Genomic DNA, 24,605 nt, shown 5'->3' on the forward strand with positions numbered 1-24,605 from the left:
TGGTGTGAGAGCCTTTATAAAAACAGCGTACAAGATGTAGGTGTTATAGGAACGCACAAGCTGTGAAATCAAGCACTTAGATTGAAAAAAAAAAAAAATAATGCCAGAATTAGATTGTCTGTGTGTATGTATTACAAAGCAACTTGCAACTACATATCACATATTTTTCCTCTCACAAAAGCTCCTGTCCAAGTATTGATTGGATGTTTAATAGCTTTGTGCAAGTATCCCATGTGAATGAGAATATTTGCCCACAATAATATTTAATTCCCCACTGTAATATTTATTTTAATATAATTATATTATAATATTTATTTCCCCATTATGTGAATCAGGTTATCAGTAATACACCTCATACCATTTGATACTGAATACAAAGTTGTTAACTTTGACTTGGTTTGTTTTAAGATACTTTCATTGAATGGAGGGTTTCAAAACAGATTGTCTTCAAAATAACTCTGTAAGCTGTTGACAGTAATGCTGCCCAGTTCTACAATAGGGAACCTGAGATACAGAAACTTCAGCTATGCTTGCTGAGGCCCACACTCCTCTTGTGTAATGTTAGGTACCTAAATAAAGAGCCTGTTTGTGCTATGTTCCCTTATAGATACTGGTGATTCAAATTCTAGGTGGAAAGGACTATTCCCTTAGATTGTCTCTTTTGACTCTTCAGAGAGCTTGGGATATGGTTTTACAACTGAATTAAGGTAGTAAATACGGATCATAACATGATGGACCACTGTTTGAATCTATATGCCTCTTCCCCTGTTGGTTGTCTGCTTCCATCCCTTCACAGGAGCTTGTCTTATTCTTGATGGCATAGATGTCTATATAGGCTTATGCTCCTGCGAAAGAGCAGGCTTTTAATACCAGGACTAAGGCTGGCTCTAGGCATAGTCATTGGGTGCCCAGCATGACACCAAGGAAATTATTTTTCAATGGATGTGGTAGTTTAATATCCTATTATGTTCATATAGTTCCAGTAGGAGTTGATTGCAGTTAGGGACATTCATTTGATTTTTAGCAAGCTTTTTTTTTTTTTTTTTTTTGAGTAATAATACGTGAAGTTGCTGTATAAAAGTTCAAGTAAAGTTCCTCAATTTTGAATTGTTGGTCTCAGTTTTAATTTGATTTTGCAGAACTTCAGATTTTTTTTTCCAGATTTGGTTGATTTTTTTTTTTCAGGGTACTAGAAGATAAATCTGAAATTTAATTTTAGATGTAATAATTACTGAGATTCAATTGATTTCGAAGAGTTTTGTTTCTGATCAATAAAAAACAACAGCACTCAATGCTTAACAGGGTAGCCCTTGATAGGAGAAAATTTATACGTCTAGAGTTTATACATAGTCTGTTTCTTTTGGGTATCTTTAAATAGTAGTATCTTCTTTTCACCAGTTGGGGTCAGCAGAGGATCAGAAATTACTTTACAGCTAAAAAAAAACGAAATACTTCATACTTGGATGCATTTTCATAAATGTTAAAAACAACAGACACACACGCAAGCAATTCCTAACAAAACAAATTCCAAGCTTTCTAACAGAGAGAAAAGTCTTATGTGGAAAAAGCAAGTATACAAAATCAAACCAGATAAAAATTATAATAGTACAGGAATAGGTCATTCCTTTGCTATCAGTGTATTAGTTTAATACTAAGGCCTTTGATATAAAGTTATCCCTATATAGTGTCATTACACTGCTTTCAAACTGTTTCGTGTGCTTTGAAATTACTATTTGTAGTGGCGATAAAAAGTCTGTGTGTTAAATGTTGAGATACTTAGTCCTATCAAGTGATGTCACTATTGATTATCAAGTGTTGGATGGGTGTCTCAGCTCAAAATGCCTCCCCCCCCAAAAAAGTGCTTCTGTTTCTATGATGTTGTGTTGATCTGTTTACTTGTCATCTTTTCCTGTTCTAGGCTATCTTCTGGGGAGTGAGGATTATTATTCTCATGATCACTGCGTGCTCATCAAAGCAAAGAATGTAACACGCTGTGCTCTGGACTTCCGAGATGGAGAAGAAGTTGCAACTGGATTTAAAAACCTGTATTCCACTAATTTATTTACAGAAAGAGCTATAGATCTTATAGCCAATCATAAAACTGAGAAGGTAGAGTCAGCAGCTCTTACTTTATTTGAGAATTTTAACACTGAAGAATGTTTATAAAAATGTTAATGACGTATTAATGCAGAGATCTATGTTTGGGCTGTAAATGTGGGCTTTTCAGCAGAGTACACAGAGCTAAATGTGAAAAGTAGCACTGATAAAACTTGCCTTGTCTCCCTGTCAGGATGAGTTTTGGCTGCATAACCCTGGCCTACTACCCTTCTCCATTTGATTTTTAACAATAGAAGTAATGAATTTATAGAAATGATTTAGCGTGTAACTTGCTCACCTAAAAGGGCAGTGAAAAGCTTAGCAGGAGAATTTTCATTAAAAAACAACAACAAAAAACCTTTAGCTGTATTATGAAGAAAAGATACACTTGCTGTTTTCCCAAGTCATTTATCAAAGTTTTATTAGTTTGTGCTTAGGGATTAGAAGAGGCAGTCATAGAATTGTAGAATGTCCTGAATTGGAAGAGACCCACAAGGATCATCCAGTCCAACTCCTGGCTTCACACAGGACCACCCGAAAATCAAACCATATGTCTGAGAGTGTTGTCCAAACACTTCTTGAACTCCAGCAGTCTCAGTGCCATGACCACGGACTGTCCTGGGGAGCCTGTCCCAGTGCCCGACCACCCTCTGGGTGCAGAACCTTTCCCTAACACCCAGCCTGACCCTCCCCTGTCCCAGCTCCATGCCGTTCCCTCGGGCCCTGTCGCTGTCCCCAGAGAGCAGAGCTCAGCGCCTGCCCCTCCGCTCCCCTCGTGAGGGAGCTGCAGGCCGCCATGAGGCCTCCCCTCAGCCTGCTCTGCTCTGGGCTGAGCAAACCAAGGGACCTCAGCTGCTCCTCATACATCTTCCCTTCTAGACCTTTCACCACCTTTGTAGCCCTCCTTTGGACACTCTCTAATAGTTTTGTGTCCTTTTTATACTGTGGTGCCCAAAACTGCACATAGCACTTGAGGTGAGGCTGCACCAGCACGGAGAAGAGCAGGACAATCCCTTCCCTCGACTGGCTAGCAATGCCATCCCTGATGTACCCAAAGGTAAGGTTGGCCCTCCTGGCTGCCAGGGCACACTGCTGGCTCATGTTGAAGTTGCTGTCAGCCAGAACCCCCAGATTCCTTTCTGCCGGGCTGTTCACCAGCCTCTTATCCCCTAGATTGTGCAAATAGCCAGGGCTGCACCTTCCCAGGTGCAGCATCCAGCACTTGCTCTTGTTAAACTTCATGTGGCTGGGGATTGCCCAGCCCTCTAATTTGTCAAGATCTCAGTGCAAGACCTCTCCACCCTCATGGGAGTCAAAAGTTCTGCCTAACCTATCTGCAAACTTACTTAGTATGCATTTGAGTCCTGTGTTCAGGTCATTTTTGAAAACACTGAAGAGAAAATGTAAAATTCTCTAAAATGTAACCCTGGCTCTAAAATGTAACCCTGAGGAACCCTACTAGTGACTGGTCACCAGCCTGATATAGCCCCACTTACTACAACATTTTGAGCCCGGTTCATCAGCTAATTGCTTTCCGTTGTATTATATTCTTGTCTAGTCGTATGCTGAATATTTTGTCCAGAAGGATACTGAGAGAAACTGTTGAAAGCTTTGCTGAAATCCAGAAAGACCATGTCTACTGGTTTCGATTGTTCACCTAGATGGGTAATCTTTTCATAAAAGGAAATGAAGTTAGTTAAACAGAACTTTCCCCTTGTAAATTTGTTTTGGCTATGACCAATGGCTGCATTTTTTTTTTCAAGTGCTTTCCAGCAACTCCCAGAGTAATCTTGTCCATAATTTTACCAGATACTAAAATGGGAAGTTGAATAAATTTCTGTAGCTGTTAGTTAATCAGGACTGCTTTTCATACAGTAACTTTTTTGTTTAGTACTTTATGTTCAACTAACTTATTTTCTGTCCTTTCCACCCCAGCCCCTCTTTCTCTACCTTGCTTTTCAGTCTGTCCATGAACCTCTTGAGGTCCCTGAAGAATACATGAAACCCTATTCCTCCATTAAAGATGAGAAGAGGCGCCATTATGCGGGAATGGTGACTCTTATGGATGAAGCTGTGGGAAATCTTACTGATGCTCTGAAAAGATATGGTCTTTGGGATAACACTGTTCTTGTTTTCTCTACTGGTAAGTTTGTTTGAATATTCTTTTAGTAATACTTTGATACAGTGTCTAACAATCTGAATGCAGACACATCTGCCCTCTGTCTTTCCTCAATATATTTTGTAACTACTGAAGAGCTGTCTTATGGCTGTCTTACCTATGACTAAAACAGCTCTGAAGAAGTATCAGAGGAAATGGAGGATACTCCTATCAAAGCAGGAACAATGTTGTGAAAGCAGAGGAGTGAAGTGAAGTTGGAGGCATCTTAATAGGCATGAGGTCACTGAATATCTATCAGAATTGAATCCTTACTGAGAGAATGTTGTATGTCATATTCATATGTCTTGATCTATATAGGTAGCTGTCTGCTCAGTCTATAAATTGCCACCTGTTGCAGGAGGCACAAACTACCAGACAGCAAGCACTTTGAAGACAAAACTCTTTCTTTCTCCTACTTTTATGTAATGTGTAATTTTTGCAGTTTCTTCCCTGAAATATTTCACTGGCACATTACTCCCATGAAGCAGAGATCTGTTAATAAAAAAGCTTAATATGTGATGATACAGTCTAGGTTGCCAAATTACAGGCTAAGATTCTGTATGTATTAGCATATGATCTAGTTTATAAATTATTAGGAGAATACAAATAATGGATTATAAAACTGTTTTCTTTGTTTCTAAACTTGGAATGAAGTGGAACCTTTTTGAAATACAGATGCTTGGCAGGGTTTCAGGAAAATAGATAATATTGTTTGGTTGGCAGTGGGAAGTCACCTTTCAGTGCTTAAAATTGCTTGTTTGTCCAGGCTTTACACATCAGGGCTGTCAAAATGGCAAATTCATTTTCTTTGAACACTACGTAGAAAAACAAAGCAAGCAAGCAACTGAAAACCACCTCCCCCCCAAAAGAAATTCAAATGCAAAAACCCAATCTCAAGTTTTGATTAAAATGAAGTGGCATATTTTGAGTTTATCAGCTGCTTTGTATAGCACTTGAAATCTTGGAACAACATTTTAAGTCCAAGCCTGTTTGCCTTGTAGTGGTTCATTTGTGTCCAGGTTTTGTCTCTAATAGAATTCAATAATTTTTGAATTTTTGAATTTTTTTTGTTTTTGTTTACAATGTTTTCATATTTAGAATCAAAAATACACAGCAAAGCCATATGGAAAATGATAGCAATGCTTATTCCATGTGGAAAAAATCCGCTCTTTGCTCATGGGGTCCTGACAGAGTGTTTTCAGTAATGTTTTTTCCGTACATTATGGAATAAAACTAAAGACATCTGAGCTGGAAGTTCAGAGAATGACTGAATTAGAGAGATATATTTATTTATTGTTTATAAAACATTTTCTTCCAAACAGAGTATGCCCTGCTTTTAACAGTACTTATCATACAGTCAATTACAGGTACATTTCAACAAGAGTCAGACAGTCAGGAGAATCCAGTATCTGTCCTGTCTAATGGGACTTGTCTTGACTTAATAGATGTTTTAAACTGCCAGGAATGGAATTTAATATGATTGAAATGTAAGGAAATTGGGCCTAGATCAAGAAGATCGCAGGCAGTGATTCATTTTTTCCATTGTTCTTTCCTCAGTTCACACAACTGTTCTTTATAGGCATAAAACATTGCATGCATTAAAGACCGAGCTTCCAAAACAACAAATGTTGAAACCATTAAGTATCGGAAAAAAAAGGCGTGAAATCTATTCAGCTTTTCTATATTCTATCTATCACTTTTGCAGATGGTGTGTTTTAAAATGGGCATCAGAAAGTGGTTGAAAAGAAACTTGAGAGGGTCTGCAGCTGGGTGTCTTGTGCAGAGAATTATGCTATGTGAGATCTCTGCAAGGTATTTGCACAGCTTGCAAGTTCTTTATAATGGGAAGTGTTAGTGTGCATTGGTACTTATGGTATGGTGTTACCTAAAGTAATGATTTTGGGAGTTTGGTCTGCAGTCTGGCTTGAGATAGTTTTTTTGTAGTAAAACCAATGCTCCCGTGTGTCCGAACTGTAGGACATGTCCCTAACTCTTTTTTCATACACATTTTTTTCTGGTATACTTCTTAAACATATTTTTTCAGCTCTCCAGGGCCTACCCAATGCTCTTGTGGAACCTGTAGACTCTCCTCTTGTTCAATATGACAAAAGAAACACATTTTCCTGTATGATTAGGAATTCTCTTCAAAATATTTCTTCCTCTCTTGCAGAGTTAAGAATCAGTAGGGTCATTTTAAGGGTTTGAATGAAGACTACAAGGAAGAATTTAGAGAAGGATAAATAGTATCCATAATTTTGTTGAACCGTGGTTGCATGTCTCTTCAGCATAGTAGTTAAAGACACAGGACTATACAAGCACCCACTGTTTTGTTATAAACCGATGCAGTTTGATAAGTGTTGTGTTGGAGAACTGTAGAGGAAAAAGAAGTGAAGACCCTACTTTTGCAGTACATTTTACTAGATTTATTACTTTTCCTCTCTAGTTGTGGCCAATATTCACATTTGGATGTTTGCATCATACTACTTAAAATTCACAGAAAAAATATAGAAATTACAGTAATCATTTGCTATTGTTTGCTGTGCCACATAGCATTGCAACAAACATACAGTCTTCCCGTTGATTCCTTCACTGTTAAGTATCAAACCCAAAATGAAAGATGTCTGTTTAGTGGATGCTAGTATGACACAATCTAGTTCTAGACTAGAACGTGACTTACTCTTTGCTCTCCCAATAGATTTCTTTTTGTTAAACTCTTGAGTGTTTCTTCCTATGAGTATGTGTAATTGCTAAACCAAGATTCACTTGAAGACATGCCAGTTGGCAAATGGAACTATTGCACATTTTAAAAGGGCTTTGTAAATTGTGTAGAACTCCAGTTCCACTTTAAAGGAAATAAAAATCCTGACAGAAATACTTGGCCAAGAATGAAGTACTCTGGTCATTAGTGAAGTCTCACCACGCCTCAGTAGTGTATCATGTCAATCAACATCTCAGGTGTCTTTTTGAACAGATTCATAAGCTATTTCTGCAGGTAAGTAAGAGGGTGGGAGGAGGGTAGTATGATAGTATGTGATCTTATGTTTATGTATCAAGTAATAGATACAAGCAACTTCTAGACTGGTGGAATACAAAATAGAATTTGCTTTTATAGAGCACATTTTACCCTGCAGATACAAGTGCTTATACACTAATGGAATCAGTGGTGAAAATATAGTCACGGTCTAAGCAAAACAAGTAAAAATGGATGTTGCAGTGCCTTGGGTATCCATGGTTTTTTATCCATTTGAAATAAATAAACAAACAAACAAACAAACTAACAAGGGTTTGTTTTACTTTTTGGAAACATAAAAGAATATACCTAGAACTTTCCTGAAGAGGACCTTAATTTAAAATAACCAAAGGTCATAAGAAGCATACAAATTTAGCTTAGCAGTGTTAAAACTGGCTTGTAGTCCAAGTTTTGCCTCAAATGTAAACCTGTATTTGAGGTAAGAAGTTGGGATTTGCTGTGTATAGCACGTGTTTATAGTTTTTGCAATATTCAACAAGTGATTTGAGTAGAAACTCACCAGCATTAGAACACAGGAATCTGATTTCTGATTTAAGTTCTGCATTAGAGCGAATATCCCTTGTCTTATTTAACTTTCAGCTTTTAAATATTCTAAACAATTTTGAAGCAACCCCCCTTACCACTGTTTCTTCCAATACGTCTGACAATTCTTAAAGGGGAATTAGCACTGCAGTGTCTGGTAGTTGCCATGAGAGGGCTTTGAACAGTAAAATATGTAGATTTTTTTCTCTTCAAACCTTGGTTACATTACTAAGAGGAAACTACATAAATCCTTTCCATAATGGAGCATGTGACAGTGATGGCTGTTTTCACTCCAAAAGATGGTCTTTTTATCGTTTTAGAATTGTGATTAATAGAAGCACAAATTGTCTTGGACATACATACTGATGTTTATACAGTCTCTCTCATATACTCCTTTATTTTTTCCCAAAAACTTTATATTATCTTTCCTTAATAAAGAATTCTTCTTAGTCGATTTTATTTTAATTTGAGCATTTTGTGCTTTTTGCCTGATAAAATTATGTGGTTTTTTGCTTGTGCCTATCTTCTACTTCGGTAGAAATCAGGGATCTGACTTCCACTGGACTTTCCTTGAGGGCTATTTTTATCCATATCTTTGTTCCTGAGTGAAATTCTGCTCATTCTCTTTAGTAGGTAAGGGACTTGAGAGAGACTTTTAATTCTAGATTATCCAAAACAACTAAAGAACAGATTGGTTAGAACAGTTGTTATCTGATTGTGTTGTTAGAGGTGCTAACTTTGAAGGTTGTGTATCAGACAGAATTTTTAGTAAGTCTGCTCAATTATAGATCTGAAGAAGTGCTTTAATCTCTCCTATCAAGAAATTCTGAAAGGTTCAGTGTACTGCCAGCAAGGAAAGTACCAGAGTATCTGTTTTTTTCCTAAAGAGGAAGTAAGCACATATATCTTGGTTGCAATTACCTTCAATGAAACAAGTTATTAGAGTTTGCGTATTTGCAAATATTACTTTTATATCTTGAGTATTTAAGCTTGTTATTATACAGATAAGAGGTGCATCTTATCACTGTACTTGCACTGATCACAGGTATTGCATGCCAGTGATAAATAATGAAAGGTGCATGTGTCTGGTGTTTCATATTCCATTACCGGCTTTTGTTCTTTTTACCTAAACATTTTCCACATTAGATTATGGGAGGTAAGAATAAATGTTTTTGGAAATAATAGAGTTTCTTCTTTCTAGTGCTGTGTGTTACACAGCCCATCTAGATTGATGCCCTAAGATGCAGGTAATAGCAATGACTCATCGAGATGATTTTGTAAGAATATGTTATCAAAAGCAGAAATGTTGTCATAGGACAGAAAACAATCTCAAAATGAAAAATGGGAAGGTGTTGATAGTCAAGAAATACAATGATTTTGGTTTCCTGTTCTGAAGACGTGTGAAAAGCTAAAATGTTTTGTAGAAAATGTTTATTTACATTTGCTTTCTTATAGCATTGAATTCCCCCCCCCTCTTTTTTCCTTGCAAAACCTAGCATTCCAAAATTGAGTTCCTGAACAGAGAATGACCTTGTCCCAGAGATATTCACTTCTTATTATGCTTTTTGTTTTAAATTCCACCATAAGTGGAAAACTGAATTTTTCTTCCTGTTTTGAGCAAATGTCAGTACTTAAAATGAAGTTCACTGGTAAATAAACCTCAGAAATTAATTTTGCCGGTGTCGCAAGCTGGCCATTTTTGATTAAAACTTTAACTGAGGCATGCTAACAGTTATCCTAGCTTTTTTTTGCTTTTTTTTTTTTTCTTGGTCTGAGGGGTAGTAAAGAATGCTGAAGACAGCTTGTTTACATGTTAATGACGTAATAATTTCACATAGCTGTTGAAAGGTTGTGTTGAACTGTGTTTACTATTAAACTATACTAATTTATTCTGTACGATAGTGTAAAAGAAGCCATTATACTATGTATCAGAATCTTCTACAAACAATTCAATGACCTGGTTCAGTGTTCTGTCATTCATTGGGAAGAGTCCAAAATTTTCTTAATTATGGCTCGTTTCATTTGCCTACTGCAGACATATGAAAAGTTTGTCAGGTTATTCATGGTAGTTTTACATTAAAATTTGCCTTTGTATTTCTCTTGTATTTAGTGATGGTGAATGCTGGTGTAGATCTGACACAGCAGGGTCTGTAACTCTGAGGCATGTTTAATTGCTGAGGCTGCTTAAAGTAAAGGCAGTTGCCTGAAGCTTTCTGCACTAGAATCCTATTGCTGTACTGGGAAAGAGATAGGATAAAAAAAAGGAAAAAGAATAGAATGAAAAAGGACATTGTACTTGCAGCTGTTACAGGACTAATTTTGTATCTATTAGAATCTTCTATAAATTAAATTCATTTTTTCCACAAGATCAATTTTTTATTTTTATTTTTATTTTGTTTCTGCATTAGAACAGTCAGGAGAGTAAACAGACAATTCTGGTAAGTTTAAAAAATAATATTGTTGATTTATCTGAACACAACTCTGTAAAAACATGGTGCTCTGATGCATCAGAGGTATTATGTTCCCTTGATGGAAAATAAAAGCCCTATGGGTGTATTTAAAGCATGACAAAAATTACATAAGCAGAATTTTATAGGAGAAGGTGTGGTTTTCTGTTCCTACTGTGCTTCCAACAGAAAGACTTTCAGTAGTTGTTCCATCACACACACACACACAAATATATATTAAGTGCTGAAAATAGAATAATGCATCATCAGTCTGAAGACACTTTTTTGAGTGGCTTTTCTCCTGCATACATTGACCCTTGCAGGTTACTCTTTCTGTATCATAGTGAAGTATACAACAGATGTTTTTTCATCAGCTGATCTTAACTAAATGACTGTGGTTTGTTTCATTGAAAATGTATGTTTCATACTAGCCATCAGAATTAGTGTGCTTACATTTTTATCACACTTGCAGCACAATTGGAAAATGTAGCAACAAATGGATCTTTCAAATTCATTATGGGGAAGCAGGGAAGAACATGAGTTCAAATTAAGGGCAAAGTTATTCTCTAATTCCTGCTGTGAGTAGCTTATCCGTAGCATAGATCTCTGCTGTGTATGCTGTACTTTTTTTTTTTTTTTAAACAAAACCTCAATGGGAGTTCCGTACTTGGAACATATACAGAATAAGCATTATTCATGCTGTGAAGATCAGAGGGGAGAAATTTTCCCCAAATGTGATCCTTTACTGCCATTATTGACAGTACTCTCTGTTTAACTCCGAGTCACAATCATGAGCTTAAATCACACAAAGGAAAGGCTCTGAAGTCCTGGTTTGTGACCTGCACTTTCAGCAAGAATGTTGAAGGTCAAAAATGAGATGCATTTACATAGCTGTGTGTGAAGCTGTCTAGTGCTTACTCATATTGTGTCTGGCACCAGTAAATGCTATTTAATTCCCATTTGTATATACTGAATTCCCCAACAAAATTTTAAAAGTTTTTTTTTTTTTCCTTAAAAAAGCAAAACCAAACAACTAACTGCCTGCTTATATCACTGATACTAGTGACTGATGGTAGTGTTACATCCAAGCCATGTACAAGAATTCTGCATGCAAGACTTTGTTCATCAGGGCAAAGGCAAGAAAACTATGGGGATATGGGTTTTTATCCCATCCCATTCTCTGTTTGTCACAAAGTCTACCTTTAGTTTACCTTGTCTAAGGTTTTCTGCCTGTTTTGTTATTCCAGTTACTTATTCTTAGGTGCAAAATTCAGAAATTAGCTTTGTAGAAATATTGTAGGTTGCATGAGTCACTCTGTTGACTCATTGTTTTCAACAGCATTGAGACACTAGCATGGTCAAACTGGCTTCTTAAACTTTATAAGTTACATATGAAATAATTTCACAGTTAACTTTTAATAGACTTTCCAGTTCTGCTTCAGTGTGGATGGACCCTTACACTGGCCTCCATATGGTTCTGATTAGGTATAAGACTATGATTGCTCATAAAGCCCCAGTCCTTCAAAGGAACACAATAAATAACATTTAACAGGTGTTTACAGAATTAAACTGTGGATGAATTGGGTATTCTATCTTCTGCTATAGTTGTTACTCCTGTTAAAGTCTAGTTGTTGTGGATTAAAATAACCTATATGGTCACTGGTACTCAAAGTTGAATTGCATTTGATTTTTTTAATGCAATTAATATAAAAAAAATCAAAAACTCAGTATTGCAAAGCAAATACAGAATTACACAAAGGAGGAGAAGAAAAGCAACATCTTCAGTAATCCAGTTTTGTGGATCATATTGTTCTGGATGGTTGATAAGCTGTCCCTGGTTCATTTTCCTGTATAGTAAATGTTCTGTTAAAAGAATTGTGTTGCCTGGCTGATGATGGCAAAGTGATGGGATCACATTAGATGCTGTGAGATGCAGGATTAGAAGAGAAGTCTCTTTCTGGTTTTGCTGTTTACAGTTCATTGTAATGCAGTAGCACAACAAGAAAAAAAGCCTTCAAAATATGCCAGTTTGTGTTTCTTTTCAAGCTTTCATCATTCAGAGCTCGGTTGTTGCACAGTGGAAATATATCAGAAATTTTAGAGGGAAGGAATTTAATCCTTCCTTATTTTACTAGGACTTGGTGGGTACAGCTATCCCTGATTGCCCTGCTTGTCTTAGAGGTGAGCAAGTGGTGAACTGTCTTTTACTTTCTATGGGGACTATATCCTAGTACATCACCACAGATGATGGAGAAAGATTAGAAAAACTTTGGGTAAGTTAGTTTTCTCTGTTTTTCCTGATGATTCTTCCTTGCACAACCTTAAATATTTCTTCCTTGTCCTGTAAGTTGTTTTAGATGATGGCCATGAATTTACTAATACATTGGGTACCATTATATAATCAAGTACTATTAAATTTGCTAAATATTACAATATAACCAGATGTATGCCATTTTTCTGATTAGCTGGTCACATAACCAAAATTAGCCAAAGAGATAGTCTTTTGTACATTGCTCTTACTCTTTTTAGAACTTACATTTCTTATATAACCAACTTTTCAATTTTGAATATGCAGGGAAAAGAGGAATAGTGTTTTATGTCACTAGGAATCACTCACTGTAGTGGATCTATACTAAATCTGTCACTTAAAGCACTGATTTATTTATTTATTTATTTATTTTTGTATCTGCTGTTATTGGGTTTTCTTATATAGCTTGATTTTTTATTGCAGATCATATGAAAACAGTGATGGAAATACTTTTTGAAGGAATACTGAAATACAAAATTATAAATCATGATTTAACAGAACAAATGCTAAGTTTGAAATTTTGTATACATAGAAGTTCAGATTTCCTTTGTAACTGATTAATGTTGTTTGAAACAGCACAAAACCATCTCACAGAAAGCTATCATGTGTGTTTAGAAATACTGCTTGTCCAAGAGACTTACTGTGTCAGTCATGGACACCCCTTGCTTTATGAATCAATATAGAAACATAAGGAAAACCCATCACTAATTTAGGAAGGAAGCATACAATACTGTCTGCTCTGGATTAAGCATTTGGAAGAAGCTGCAGATGTTGTAAGATGGCCCAAGTCAAGTGTTACCTGAAAAAGATTATTTGAATCCCTGCTGAGTTCTGAATCTGTTTTCTTCCTTTGCATTTTCTTTTTTTTTTTTTTTCATACCTCTATGTTCACATGGAGTATGGCTTGGTTAGTACATCTGTTTCATGTACTTGTGAATATTTCAAGAATTAAAGTGTGCTCCAAATAATGTGTGAGTAAAGGCTAAACTCTACAGAAGAAAATAGAGCTTCCATATAAAAACTCAGCACAACCGTCTTTTTTATTATTCTCTCTGTTCCACTTTCCAACATTCTATGTTATTTCTATGCATACAACATAATAGATTTGCACAAGGTTTCACTCTAGCATGTGTTAAAGCAGTAAGATTTTCCCTCTTCTCTAATTCATGGGTGAGTATAAACAGCAGAATTTACTTAGAACCTCAGAATACAAATGTGCTGAATGCCTAGGAAATTGTGCATTTTACAGATTTCAAGTGTGAAAAAAAAAAACCCTATCATGCATAAACAGTAGTTTTTGTAAATTACAATTATTTTAATAAGATACTGTATCAGTTAAGAATTGGTTGACTTTAAAAATGGAAGGAAAGTTCAGTATCATAGTTTTTTGCTCCTTCCTGTAGATTGTCTTGATCATCCATTTCTCTAGGAAATGTTTAAAAGGGATTTAGGCTTTTCATGCCATGAAATACAAATCTCTTTCTCGGGGGGCTTTGAAAAGACTCCCCCCTTTGGTGAGAGAAAGAATTTGCACTTTTCTTTGAAGCATATGTAGCCACTAGGATTTTTTTTCTGGACTAAGTGGTTTCATCTGTATGACATTTCAGATTGATTATTGAGTAGGATAGAAGAGAAAGATTGATTCCAGTCACTGATTATCAATATATAACATGCAAAATACAGGAAAATATGACTTTTGTCCTGCTGAAATATCTGTGCTGTCTCCTGAAAGAAAAAGATAAACAATCATATTTATGTAGCGGGATAGGATAAGAATATTTAAAGTGTGCAAACCTCAGCTTTCTTCTGTGTTTTTGATTGCCTAGAAGAAATACATTTTTGATAATTCAGGACTGTGGCTTTCCAGGCTGGAAACATTGTTGCATGCATAAGAATCATCACATAGGTAAAATGCAGAGTAGACTGTAGAAGAAAAGATGAGATACTATTTTAAAGTCCTCTGATTTGAAACTGATTAAAGAAATCAGGCTGGTAAATAGCAAGAGATAAAAATGTGCAGAGGGAAAGATGAGCTTTAATTTTATGAGATGGAAAAGAGATCATGGATATATTTATGAAAATGTGATTGGATGAATGCATCTTGAGAACAAGAAAAACAAACAAACAAAAAAACCCACTAGGTTATAGTAAGAATTCCTGAGAGATGATTTAAAAAAAAAAAAAAGTTGGAGACACACTCATTCTCTCCCTCACTTCTTCAAAATGTTGAGGGAAGCAAGCTTTAGAATAAACCTGGATGCTCAAGCAGAAGTAGCATGAACTAAAGATGTCACCCATGGTCAATCTAGATTTTTGGCAGGATTTTACCACATTAAATTGCAGCAGTGAATAGCAGGTGCAGAGGGGATATTGTAACACAGATAAGGAAGTCATCTTGGACCATGATGAAACAGTCTGACACAAGAAAACAAGATCCTTGGGACTGAGCACTGATTTAGAGATGAGGGTCAAAAATAGAGCCTTCCCAGCTGGTGGGTAGAAGGGAAGACTGAAGTGACATGAGTGTCTGAGGTTACCCAGAAAAAAAGATACTTATATACATGGTGTATGTAAAAACATACACCAGGGGAACCTTTGAATGTCAATTGTAATGGAAAATGGTAAGGAAAAGTAGAGAAATAAACAGCAGCAGGGCTGATAGTCTAGGGGAGAGCACAATGCATCCAGCATCTACTGGCAATCTATAGTATTTAGACAGATAAAAACAGAGAGAGTTTCAAAGTAGTTGTGTACCTTAGTCATGGATATTAAGATTTGGCCATGGATGAGTACCAAACCCTGTAAGCATCTGATGTAAATTTGGCCTGGAGACTCAATACCTCAATGTCTGTTTTGGATTTTTAGCTCTTCATACTAATGTTTGAACTAACAACCTCGTTTTCCCTCCTTTCGTGAGGACCCTTCTTTGTATTTCAGTTCCTTACAGCTCAATCTTAATCTTTTATCTGCTTTTTCTATAGATTCCTGCTAAAGTTCTTCACGCCATTTGCAAATTTTTGCATCTCTAGAGACCGTAATGTGCCTTCAATGACTGGAATATGTGTCTCCTACTGTACATCATCTTTCCATCTTCAAATTTCTCTTTGAGCAGGAAGAAACAGCCACACTTACTATACCTGAACTTTGAGCAATGCTGCCAAGTAAACTGTTGCCTGTGCCGGTTCTTGGGTTTGACCTCTAATTGCATTTGCTCATGTTAAAGTATAGCCAGAGCTTTGTGTACATTGAAGTGAATTAACCCTGAATTTCCATTAAGATTGTAGTGTTGCTTGAACTTGGTTGGGAAGAAACAGCAGCAGTAATTTCACTTGTATTTTAAAGTAAATGGCTTTAACCAACTACATATAAAAAGAACCAATTCAGCAACTGCAGTATGTGCTTTTCCTTATCAACTCCTTGAGGTCTACATAATTAGGCTATGCAAAAGTTTACTGATCAATGCAGAGAACTGCATGTATTGGAGCACTGCACTGCATTTGATACCTTGCAAGAAGATATTTTAACAAATTCAAAGTGAAATAGTTGAAATATGTTGACATCTGATATACAAAATCTGATGACAGTTTTAATAATTGTCTTCTTCAGTCTGCCTTTCTGTTTGCAATGCAACATTGCGACACGTTTTGAAATCAAATAAACATTTTTTATAAGAGGATCTTTAGAATGGCATCCTGTGCATGTTTTTCTGTCAAGTCCAGGTTTTTATAATAGTATTCTTCTATTACTGTTCTCTTGGAAGAAAATACAAAAAAGTGGTTTCCATTTTTTTTTTCACAGAAAGTTGTGGCTGCAAATGATACAAAATTGTATCTTTCTACTTGAATGTATTGCGAGTTATGCTCCATAAATGTGGCATCAAGCTTTATACCAGTGCATTTGATTGACTGAAAAAGCAAAGCCTTTTTTTAAGAGAGTTTGTTTAATAATTACGCTTAATCAACAACAAATGATTCATATTGACTAGGAGATGTAAACTACTGCCAGTCAACAGTTACTATTACAGGAAGTCAAGAACAACAGAAAGCAAAAATAAAAAAATGCATGCCTCAGGAACAGCTGTGTAGATAATGATGCCAATGAGTGAGACTGAGAATTAGGGGCTTCTGCCCACAGGTCTCTTTTTCTGCCTATAGGTGTTTTTCTGCCCACTGTGCTTTCACAGTTGATTGCCCCTGAGGTCTTTCAGCTGCATTCAGGAAATGCATGTGGCTGCATTGTAAATGCAACTTAAATGTAAAATAAATGCAAACTTAATTTTTTCTTCATTATCTGTCTTTCTTATTTGTTAAAGTAGCATGGTGACCAAGCCCTTTCCTCCTGTTAGCTTGATTGCACTTAGCAAAAGCCAAGGTAGCTTTTGGACCATTGGTGAATGGGCAGTAGACATTGCCTTGGAAATTGCTGAATGTACCTATATAAGACCAATGTATTTTCCACCTTGTCAGTGAGTGCTGAATAATCTTACCCGTTTCATTTCATTTCATTGTCATCTCTAGGAGAATGGAAGTATACAGGAGACAAAATGGTTACAACAGATCACAAAGTAATTAACTTTTTTTTTCCTTGAAGTTTAAGACTAGTGTTATAAAGATTTTTCTCAACTTTATAATTCTGTTCCGTTATTTGGTTGGGAGAATTGTCAGATGGAATTTCAATTTTTGTGTTTTATGTGCTTGGTTTGAGCCTAGGGACAAATACACTTATGAAGGTACTTGCTGCCCTTTTTTCATATGTCCAGTGTGGCAGGTAATAACAAAAGAGTTCTGTTTCATTTTTATATTCATATGACAGCAGATGTGTATTTCTTTTTGCTTGTGAAATGTGCCAGGATTTCCTGGGTATAGCTGTAGCCCCAAGTGATTAAGAACTCAAGTCACTCCTCTCAAGGAAAAGTGATGTGAAAAACAGATGCAAATGTGTCCAATTGCATGAATCAAGTCATAGTTTGTAATGTGTAAGAGCAGTGCATGTGTCTACACTTAATATTAAAAAGGAAAAAAAAAAAAGACATCTGGCTCATAGCAGATGAAATATAAAAACCACAGACACATAGGCAGAGTTGTGCTATTGCTAGACAAGCGAGGAACAACTGAAATGCTCATGACACTGAATTGTGGCCCTGACACTCCTGTTGTTATGGGTGAACTTCTTAATTCCCTGTTTTGGTTGTGGCAGTTCCTGGGCTGGCTGGGGAGTTTCGACACTGACCAGTTAACATTGGCTGCAGGAATTGTTATTGGAATGGCTGACAGCTGTCTGCCAGCCTGTCTGCATGGCCTTCCTGTGCTCGCTGCTGCTCGGCTGCACACTGCTATTGTTCATCTGGAGCCTTTCTCTTAAAATCTTTCCCAGCTGTATCCTGATACGCTAAACCACTTAAATTAGCTCCAGATTGCTCTGTTTATTTTGTGTGAGATAAGTGACAAAGTGCAATCCTAGCAGTCCTCCTCAAGTAAACACAGAGGAAAAAGGGGGTACAGGATATTATGATGGAAGAAGCAGATTCTGGACATAAGCACGAGGCTTTAATGTATGTAGATTAGTTCATTCGTCTCTGCTGTTTGCATGTAATTGTAAGTTTTGGCAGCTCCATATCCCTGGAAGTGATTGTTTTCTTTTTCCTTTTTAAAGAAAAAAAGAGTGTTAGGTCAAAGTAGTATTCCTGCCTGCACCCATCCATCCCCCCTCTCCCTTCCCCCCTGCCCCACCACTACCAAAAAAAAAAAAAAAAAAAAAGAGGAATTAGGAGAAAAGTGAAACAATGATCCTCTAAGGTTGGCAGTCTTCCCTGCAATCCATGCACATCTTAAAGCTCTTGCTGCATCTGAAGTCAGGGAAATCTGTTGTACATGACTGATCAGCCATAGATGCAAAACCAGTTTTAGGCTGTCTCCTGTCCTCACATGTTAGAGTTTGTTCATCTTCTCTTACCTTACAGCTGCAGCTTAAAGCACAAAACCATCAGGCCTGAGGTCAGGCATTTTCCATGCATCTGGAAGTATAGATGCATTAGTTTTGGCTGATTGGAGCTTATACAGCCTGTCTGTAAGTACAGTAACAGTTGCTGGACTTCCTGCTTTTTTCCTCCAAAAGCTGCTATAAATGTGTCCTAATTAGATCCATTATGTTGTTTGGATAACAGCACTAGACTTGTTGTAAGAGAGTTCACACTGCTTCCAGAAGCAGAGCTAAAAAAACAAATATATTCCAAATAAACTTCCGAATGCTTTTACTGAATAAAAACACCTAGATGTTGCCAGCTATTGGACAGTTTCTGGCACCTACAAGTCTTAATGCTTGGAATTTGGTGCTTCCTAGCATACTCCCAGTCATTTATCAGCCCTATCTAGTCCTCCTTTTATGGAGGCGTGTCTGTCTACCGTATGAACATCTCTCTCCTACTTGGTAGGAAGAGAGGGGGGTGCGCTTGAAAATAAAATGTGAATTTAAACATTTTTCTAAGTTAAATTACCCCCTGATTTTAAATGAAGAGAGAGAACATATGGGAGGGTCTCCATTGTTCCTTTTAGCAAAGAGAAACAACTTTATTTCTTCTCTTGTCTTCACAAAGCAATTTGTTAATCAAAAGCAAGAAACTGTAGTAAGTACTATGAATTAATATTGACCATATTTCCCCTTCAAACATTTTGTGCGCATATTTCATGCTAGATTATGTGCAGGTGATGGCTTTAGTGTGTCAGCAGACTTTAGTTGCAGGAGTAGCAGGCGCTTAAAAGATCCCCTTTTCTCTTTATTTTAAAGATGCTTTAATTTGATAATGTATTGAACTGTCCAAGACTGCACTATAAAATTAAACAGAGTTGTGTTGGTTTTTTTTTTTTCCTGGTCTGTACTCACTTTTAAAATACTGCATGGCTTTAGACAAGCCTTTCAAACAGAGCTTGGCATGGTTTATATATTAGACAGATGTGTGCTAGATCAGCTTACTGCAGGGGCCCATGAGGAGAAATTTAAGGGTATGGGAGTTTTCTCTTACAGCATCAGAAAATTCAGTGGTTGAAAAATGTAGGAGGTTAAGCACAGGTGAAAAATAGAAAAAAAAATCTGCAGCATGTGAATGCTGGTTTTGAAAAGTACTGTACATACAGCAAGAGTATTTTACTAGTATTTTGTAACAGTTTTCAGATCTAGATGTCTGTTACTGAGAGCCAGAAATGTTAGGCTAGATCTCCTCTTCATAGACTCTAATTACACCAGTACTTGATAAATGATTAGAGGTGAATACGCTTGTGATATCTAATTACATCTGTAACATTCTTGATGCTTAAATTTTCTCTTACTTTGCCCTTAATGTAGATACATTACTTAAAATGCTTTCTTTGTGCTCAATTTTGAATAGGATAATAAAGTGGTTACATAGTCAAAAGACTTTTTTGACACACATCACTTGATTTTTTTTTAAATTATTTTTTTATTGACTCCTTATCAAATACTTTTTGGATGGCTACTCTAAAAAGTAAATGCATTTTTCCAATTGGATACGTATTTAAATTTAACAACATTCTGATAATAAAATATTTTGCATGTTCGTATTTTTGAGTTATCAAATAGTTTTATTCTTTTGTTACTTATTGCTAAAATTTATTTTTGCAGAACTTGTTGTACTGAGAAATACAGTACTAAACAGTCCAGAAATGCTTGTCCTAGTGCACTGTTGTACTGAAAGTTTTTATGTGTGTTTGATTGTGTTCTTGTTTGTTTGTTTTCTGTTAAGACTGTTACATTTCTTAAAGGAAATAACTTATTACATGCTGTATTTTGCAGAATTATCGTTGTAAACATTTTCCATATTGTTGGATCACTTTTTGTTCTACAAATGCCAAAAACAATTGTTAAGCTAATGATAATTAGAATTACTAGGGTACATATTTAGGAATGCCATTCTGCCCTTGTAACTGAGGTTGTATAATATGTATCACAAATTTAAACTCTCTAGTTTTATCATTTTATGAGAATGGAAGGTTTAGAACAAATGGAAGTCAAAGACAATTTATGTAAAGCCTAAGTATTTTTATGAGGCTCATGGTTTAAAACAATATGTACTCAAAATGTAGTCAGGAGGGGTGGGTAGGTTTTGGTGTGCTTTTTTGTTGTTGTTTGGTTGGTTGGTTTGTTGGGTGGTTGGTTGGTTTTGTTTTTTTTGTTTGTTTGTTTTTATTTTTGGTAAGGAGGGTTATGAGTAGCTCCTTGCTTCGAGTAAGAAACCACTGTTGAAAAGAAATACTGGAATTGAAACTGCTTAATAACAGCACCTAATACAACCCTGTATAAGTCTATGGAGAATTCTCAGCAACACTTCTTCAGAGAGCTTGTCTAGAACAATTTGCCAGGCACATGAACAGGCCTGCAAGGCTTAGCTCAACTGTGGTCATAACAAGAATGCAGCAACATGAAGAGTCACAAACAAGACAAAAAAGGGTGCTCTATTAAAAAAAAAAAAAAAAAGTTACTTTGCTATAGAATCAGAATTGTTCAGGTTGGAAAAGACCTCTAAGATCATCTAGTCCAACCTTTATCATAGTACTGACAAGTCCACCCCTAAACCATGCTACTAAGTTCTAAATCTACAGGTTTCTTGAAGACCTCCAGGGATGGTAACTCAGCCACTTCCCTGAGTAGCCTGTTCCAATGCCACACAACTCTTTCAGTAAAGAAATTTTTCCTAATATCCAATCTAAACCTCCCCTGGTGCAAATTGAGGCCATTTCCCCTTGTCTTATCACTTGGTGCTTGGGAGAAGAGACCAATCCCAACCTTGCTACAGCCTCCTTTAAGGTACTTGTAGAACACAATAAGGTCTCCCCTGAGCCTCCCTTTCTCCAAGCTAAACAACCCCAGCTCCCGCAGCTGCTCCTCAAAAGGCTTGTTCTCTAAACCCTTCACTAACATCATAGCCCTTCTCTGGACACTCTGGACACTGATACAAGCCAGGATGCTGTTGGCCTTCTTGGCCACCTGAGCACATTTCTGGCTCACATTCAGATGGCTATCAAACAATGCCCCCAGGTCCTTTTCTGCCAGGCAGCTTTCCAGCCACTCTTCCCCCAGCCTGTAAAGTTGCGTGAGGTAATTGTGCCTCAAGTGCAGGACCCAGCACTTAGCCTTCTTGAACCTCATACAGTTGGCCTAGGCCCATCAGTTCAGCTCATCCAGCTCCCTCTGCACAGCCCTCCTATCCTCAACAGGTCAGCACTCGCTCCTACCCTGGTGTCTTCTATGAACTTACTGAGGGTGCACTTGATCCCCTTGTCCAGGTCGTTGATAAAGATAGTTGAAACAAGATCTAGTCTGTTGGTGGAAAAATGTGTTGCTATACAACAAGGCACGTTGTTGCTTTTGAATAATACACAAGACAAAGCAAAATTATTTTCTGTATCATTTACAATTTTTAATTTAGTCACTTAAGTCCTACAGAAAAACTGACAAAGGATAAGGGAAATCTTTAAAAGCGAAGACCAGTTCCTAGTTTATTTGCACCTCTATTCTAGAGTATTAATTTGAGGCAACACCATTAGCAGAAGCTGCTAAGACAGTGTGTGCAGGTAGTAAAAGTCACAGAAGGGAAATCATTTGGACCATTTTGCCATATGCGGAAAAAAGTTCTTGGGCTGATCATGCTAAAGCGTGCTTTGGAAGATGTTCTTATGGTGTTTTCACGCCATCCAAAAATAAAATAAAGATCTTTTATTAGTTTTTTAAGTAAGCTTTTAATTTCACCACATAGGCAATAATGATTTCTGTGCACATGATTAGGGGAGGGTAAGCTTTTTTTCTTAAAGCAAAACAAAGTCCCCAAACTGGCGTTATGTATTATTACAAAATTGTTTCCATTTGAACTCCTTTCTCAACCATTACTTTCGAACCCGTTGATATGTGAAGTCTTGGTAAACCAATTAACGTTATTAATATTGCATCTGAATTCAATAGCAACTGGTAAATTAACTTTGCAAGGAATGCACAATGAGATTTATGATCCTGGGAAGACCCTTGGTCAGGGTTTGTTCTGATGTCACCACTCTTGCCATTTTCAATTTTTCCATTGTCTGAGAATGGGTAAATAATGAATGAAGTTTTTCACATAGTTCTTATTATCTGTTGCCTATGTAGATTGTCTTCATAGTATGAAGTAGGCTGTTGCTGCAGTTGCAGACTAATTCAATGAAAAAGTGAGTCAATGCAAAGACTGGAATCCATACATGCTTCATTAGTTATTGCTCTCAGAATTGTTTTTTCCTGTTCCTTATTATCAAGCTGTTCTTCAAAGAGGTTATATTCATTAAGCTGTTTACTAGTTGCATACATCCCACACCACCACATATATATAGTGCACTAGTCAGAATGTTTGGCAGCTGGCAACTCTTCAGAGAAGAGTTTGGGAGAAACAGAATGGCCCCTCTGTTTAGTTTTGTTTATTGATTCCTTAAAGAACTCCTGCAAAACATCTTTGACAGTTTACAAATTACAGATTTAACAAATTAAATTCTTTCTCATGTATATGACAGTGAATATTAATGACAAAAGCAGATGTTTGTGAAGAGAAAACATTGGAATTCATTTTTAAAAGTATAGTCAAAATGCAAAAACTTTGTTGTGTTTTATTTTGCTTATGGTTTATATATTTTTTTTAAATCCTATTCATTAGCTTTACAAAACCCACAATATTTTGAAAGACAGCTGTCTTCTGTCGTACAAAGATTTTTTTCAATATAGATTATATTCTCTGATTTTCTATGTGAGAAATATGTTCTGTTTTCATCTAAAATCTTTTGGGAGGAAGGTACAAGGGATTTTTGTTTTTTCAACTCGGTCTGTTAAAGTGTTTTAATGTGAACACCATTGTATTGACTTTAAAAAGGGGGAGAAAGTGATTAGGTGTAAGTAGGAGTATGAGGGAAAAAAGTAAAAACAGTCCTAAGTGAAATAATTTTTTTTTTCTTGAAGGCAAATTTGGGTAGTTGCTAGGCTTAAAAGAAAAAAATATATATTTTTTCCAGCTATTTTCATCAAAATGGATGGCAGAAGTTCTCCAAGACTTAAAATGTATTCAGGATGTTGGAGTACTGTGTAAAATTATTTCTAAAGCAAAAGCAATTTCATCTGGAGAGCTTTATATCAATCTCTTTTATCAGAACACATGTCCCAGAGATATATTCTTATGGAAAAACTAACAAAATGTGTTGTTGCTTGTTGCTTTTGGTTTGGGGGCGTCATGTTGGTTTGGGGCATTTTAGACCTACTAATTTTGTTAGTCAGTTCAATTGAGATTGTTTGATGTGGCAATTCTTTTGGAAGAGGAATTCAGATCCTGTCAGATTCCTGTCTTTGGATACTGAAGGAAAACACAAAATTAAAAGACATTTGTGCTACTCACTAGAGACATACACATTGGCAGGGAATGATACTAGAGATGTGCATGGCTTTTATACCCAGGGGCTCTAACTTTTGTCCAATTCCTGGTCCTTAGAAATATCTACTGCCGTATTATGTATGTCACTACATGGTTCCCTCAGATTTAACAGTTGTAGGCTCTCTCACCAGTACTTAGAGCTCTCAATACATTTCCTTTTCTTTTTACGGTTTTTGCTTTCTCTTACTCAGCAGGAATGACATCGCTTCCCAAATCAGTGCAGCACTGGTGTTTTTTACCAGTTTATACAGATTTCTCCATAGTCAGCAAGGCTGATGTTAATTCAAAGGTGCACTACTTTGATCAAACCAACCTTTAAAAGTAGCTATGATCCTTTTTGTGTGTGTGTGTGTTGTTGTTGTTGTTGTTTGTTTTGTTTTGTTTCTGACCTTGTTTTGCCATTTATGCTGGCAAATTTGCCAGCATAAATGGTTCTGGTTTTGCCATTTACGCTGGCAAATATGCCATTTACGCTGGCAAATATGCCTCGAATTTCAGCTTACAGAAGAAAATCCTGTCAGAATGAAAAAGAACATCTCAGGTACCCTTTTCTTAAAATAACACAGAATGATGGGATTGATAAAAATACCAAG

The 24,605-nt window shown here is 36.5% G+C and overlaps 1 protein-coding gene across 1 annotated transcript in view; it reads left to right on the forward strand.

The window, feature by feature from the left end:
* ARSB (arylsulfatase B) overlaps nucleotides 1-24,605 on the forward strand; it is a 65,124-nt gene that overhangs the window by 3,460 nt on the left and 37,059 nt on the right. Inside the window, exons 3-4 of the mRNA XM_048055797.2 lie at nucleotides 1,919-2,109; nucleotides 4,033-4,240. Of these exons, the coding sequence (XP_047911754.2) occupies nucleotides 1,919-2,109; nucleotides 4,033-4,240 (399 nt within the window). The remainder of the gene's footprint in view (nucleotides 1-1,918; nucleotides 2,110-4,032; nucleotides 4,241-24,605) is intronic.

This window comes from Anser cygnoides, chromosome Z (genome assembly GCF_040182565.1).
Source record: "Anser cygnoides isolate HZ-2024a breed goose chromosome Z, Taihu_goose_T2T_genome, whole genome shotgun sequence".
In the NCBI taxonomy this organism is placed as follows: domain Eukaryota; kingdom Metazoa; phylum Chordata; class Aves; order Anseriformes; family Anatidae; genus Anser; species Anser cygnoides.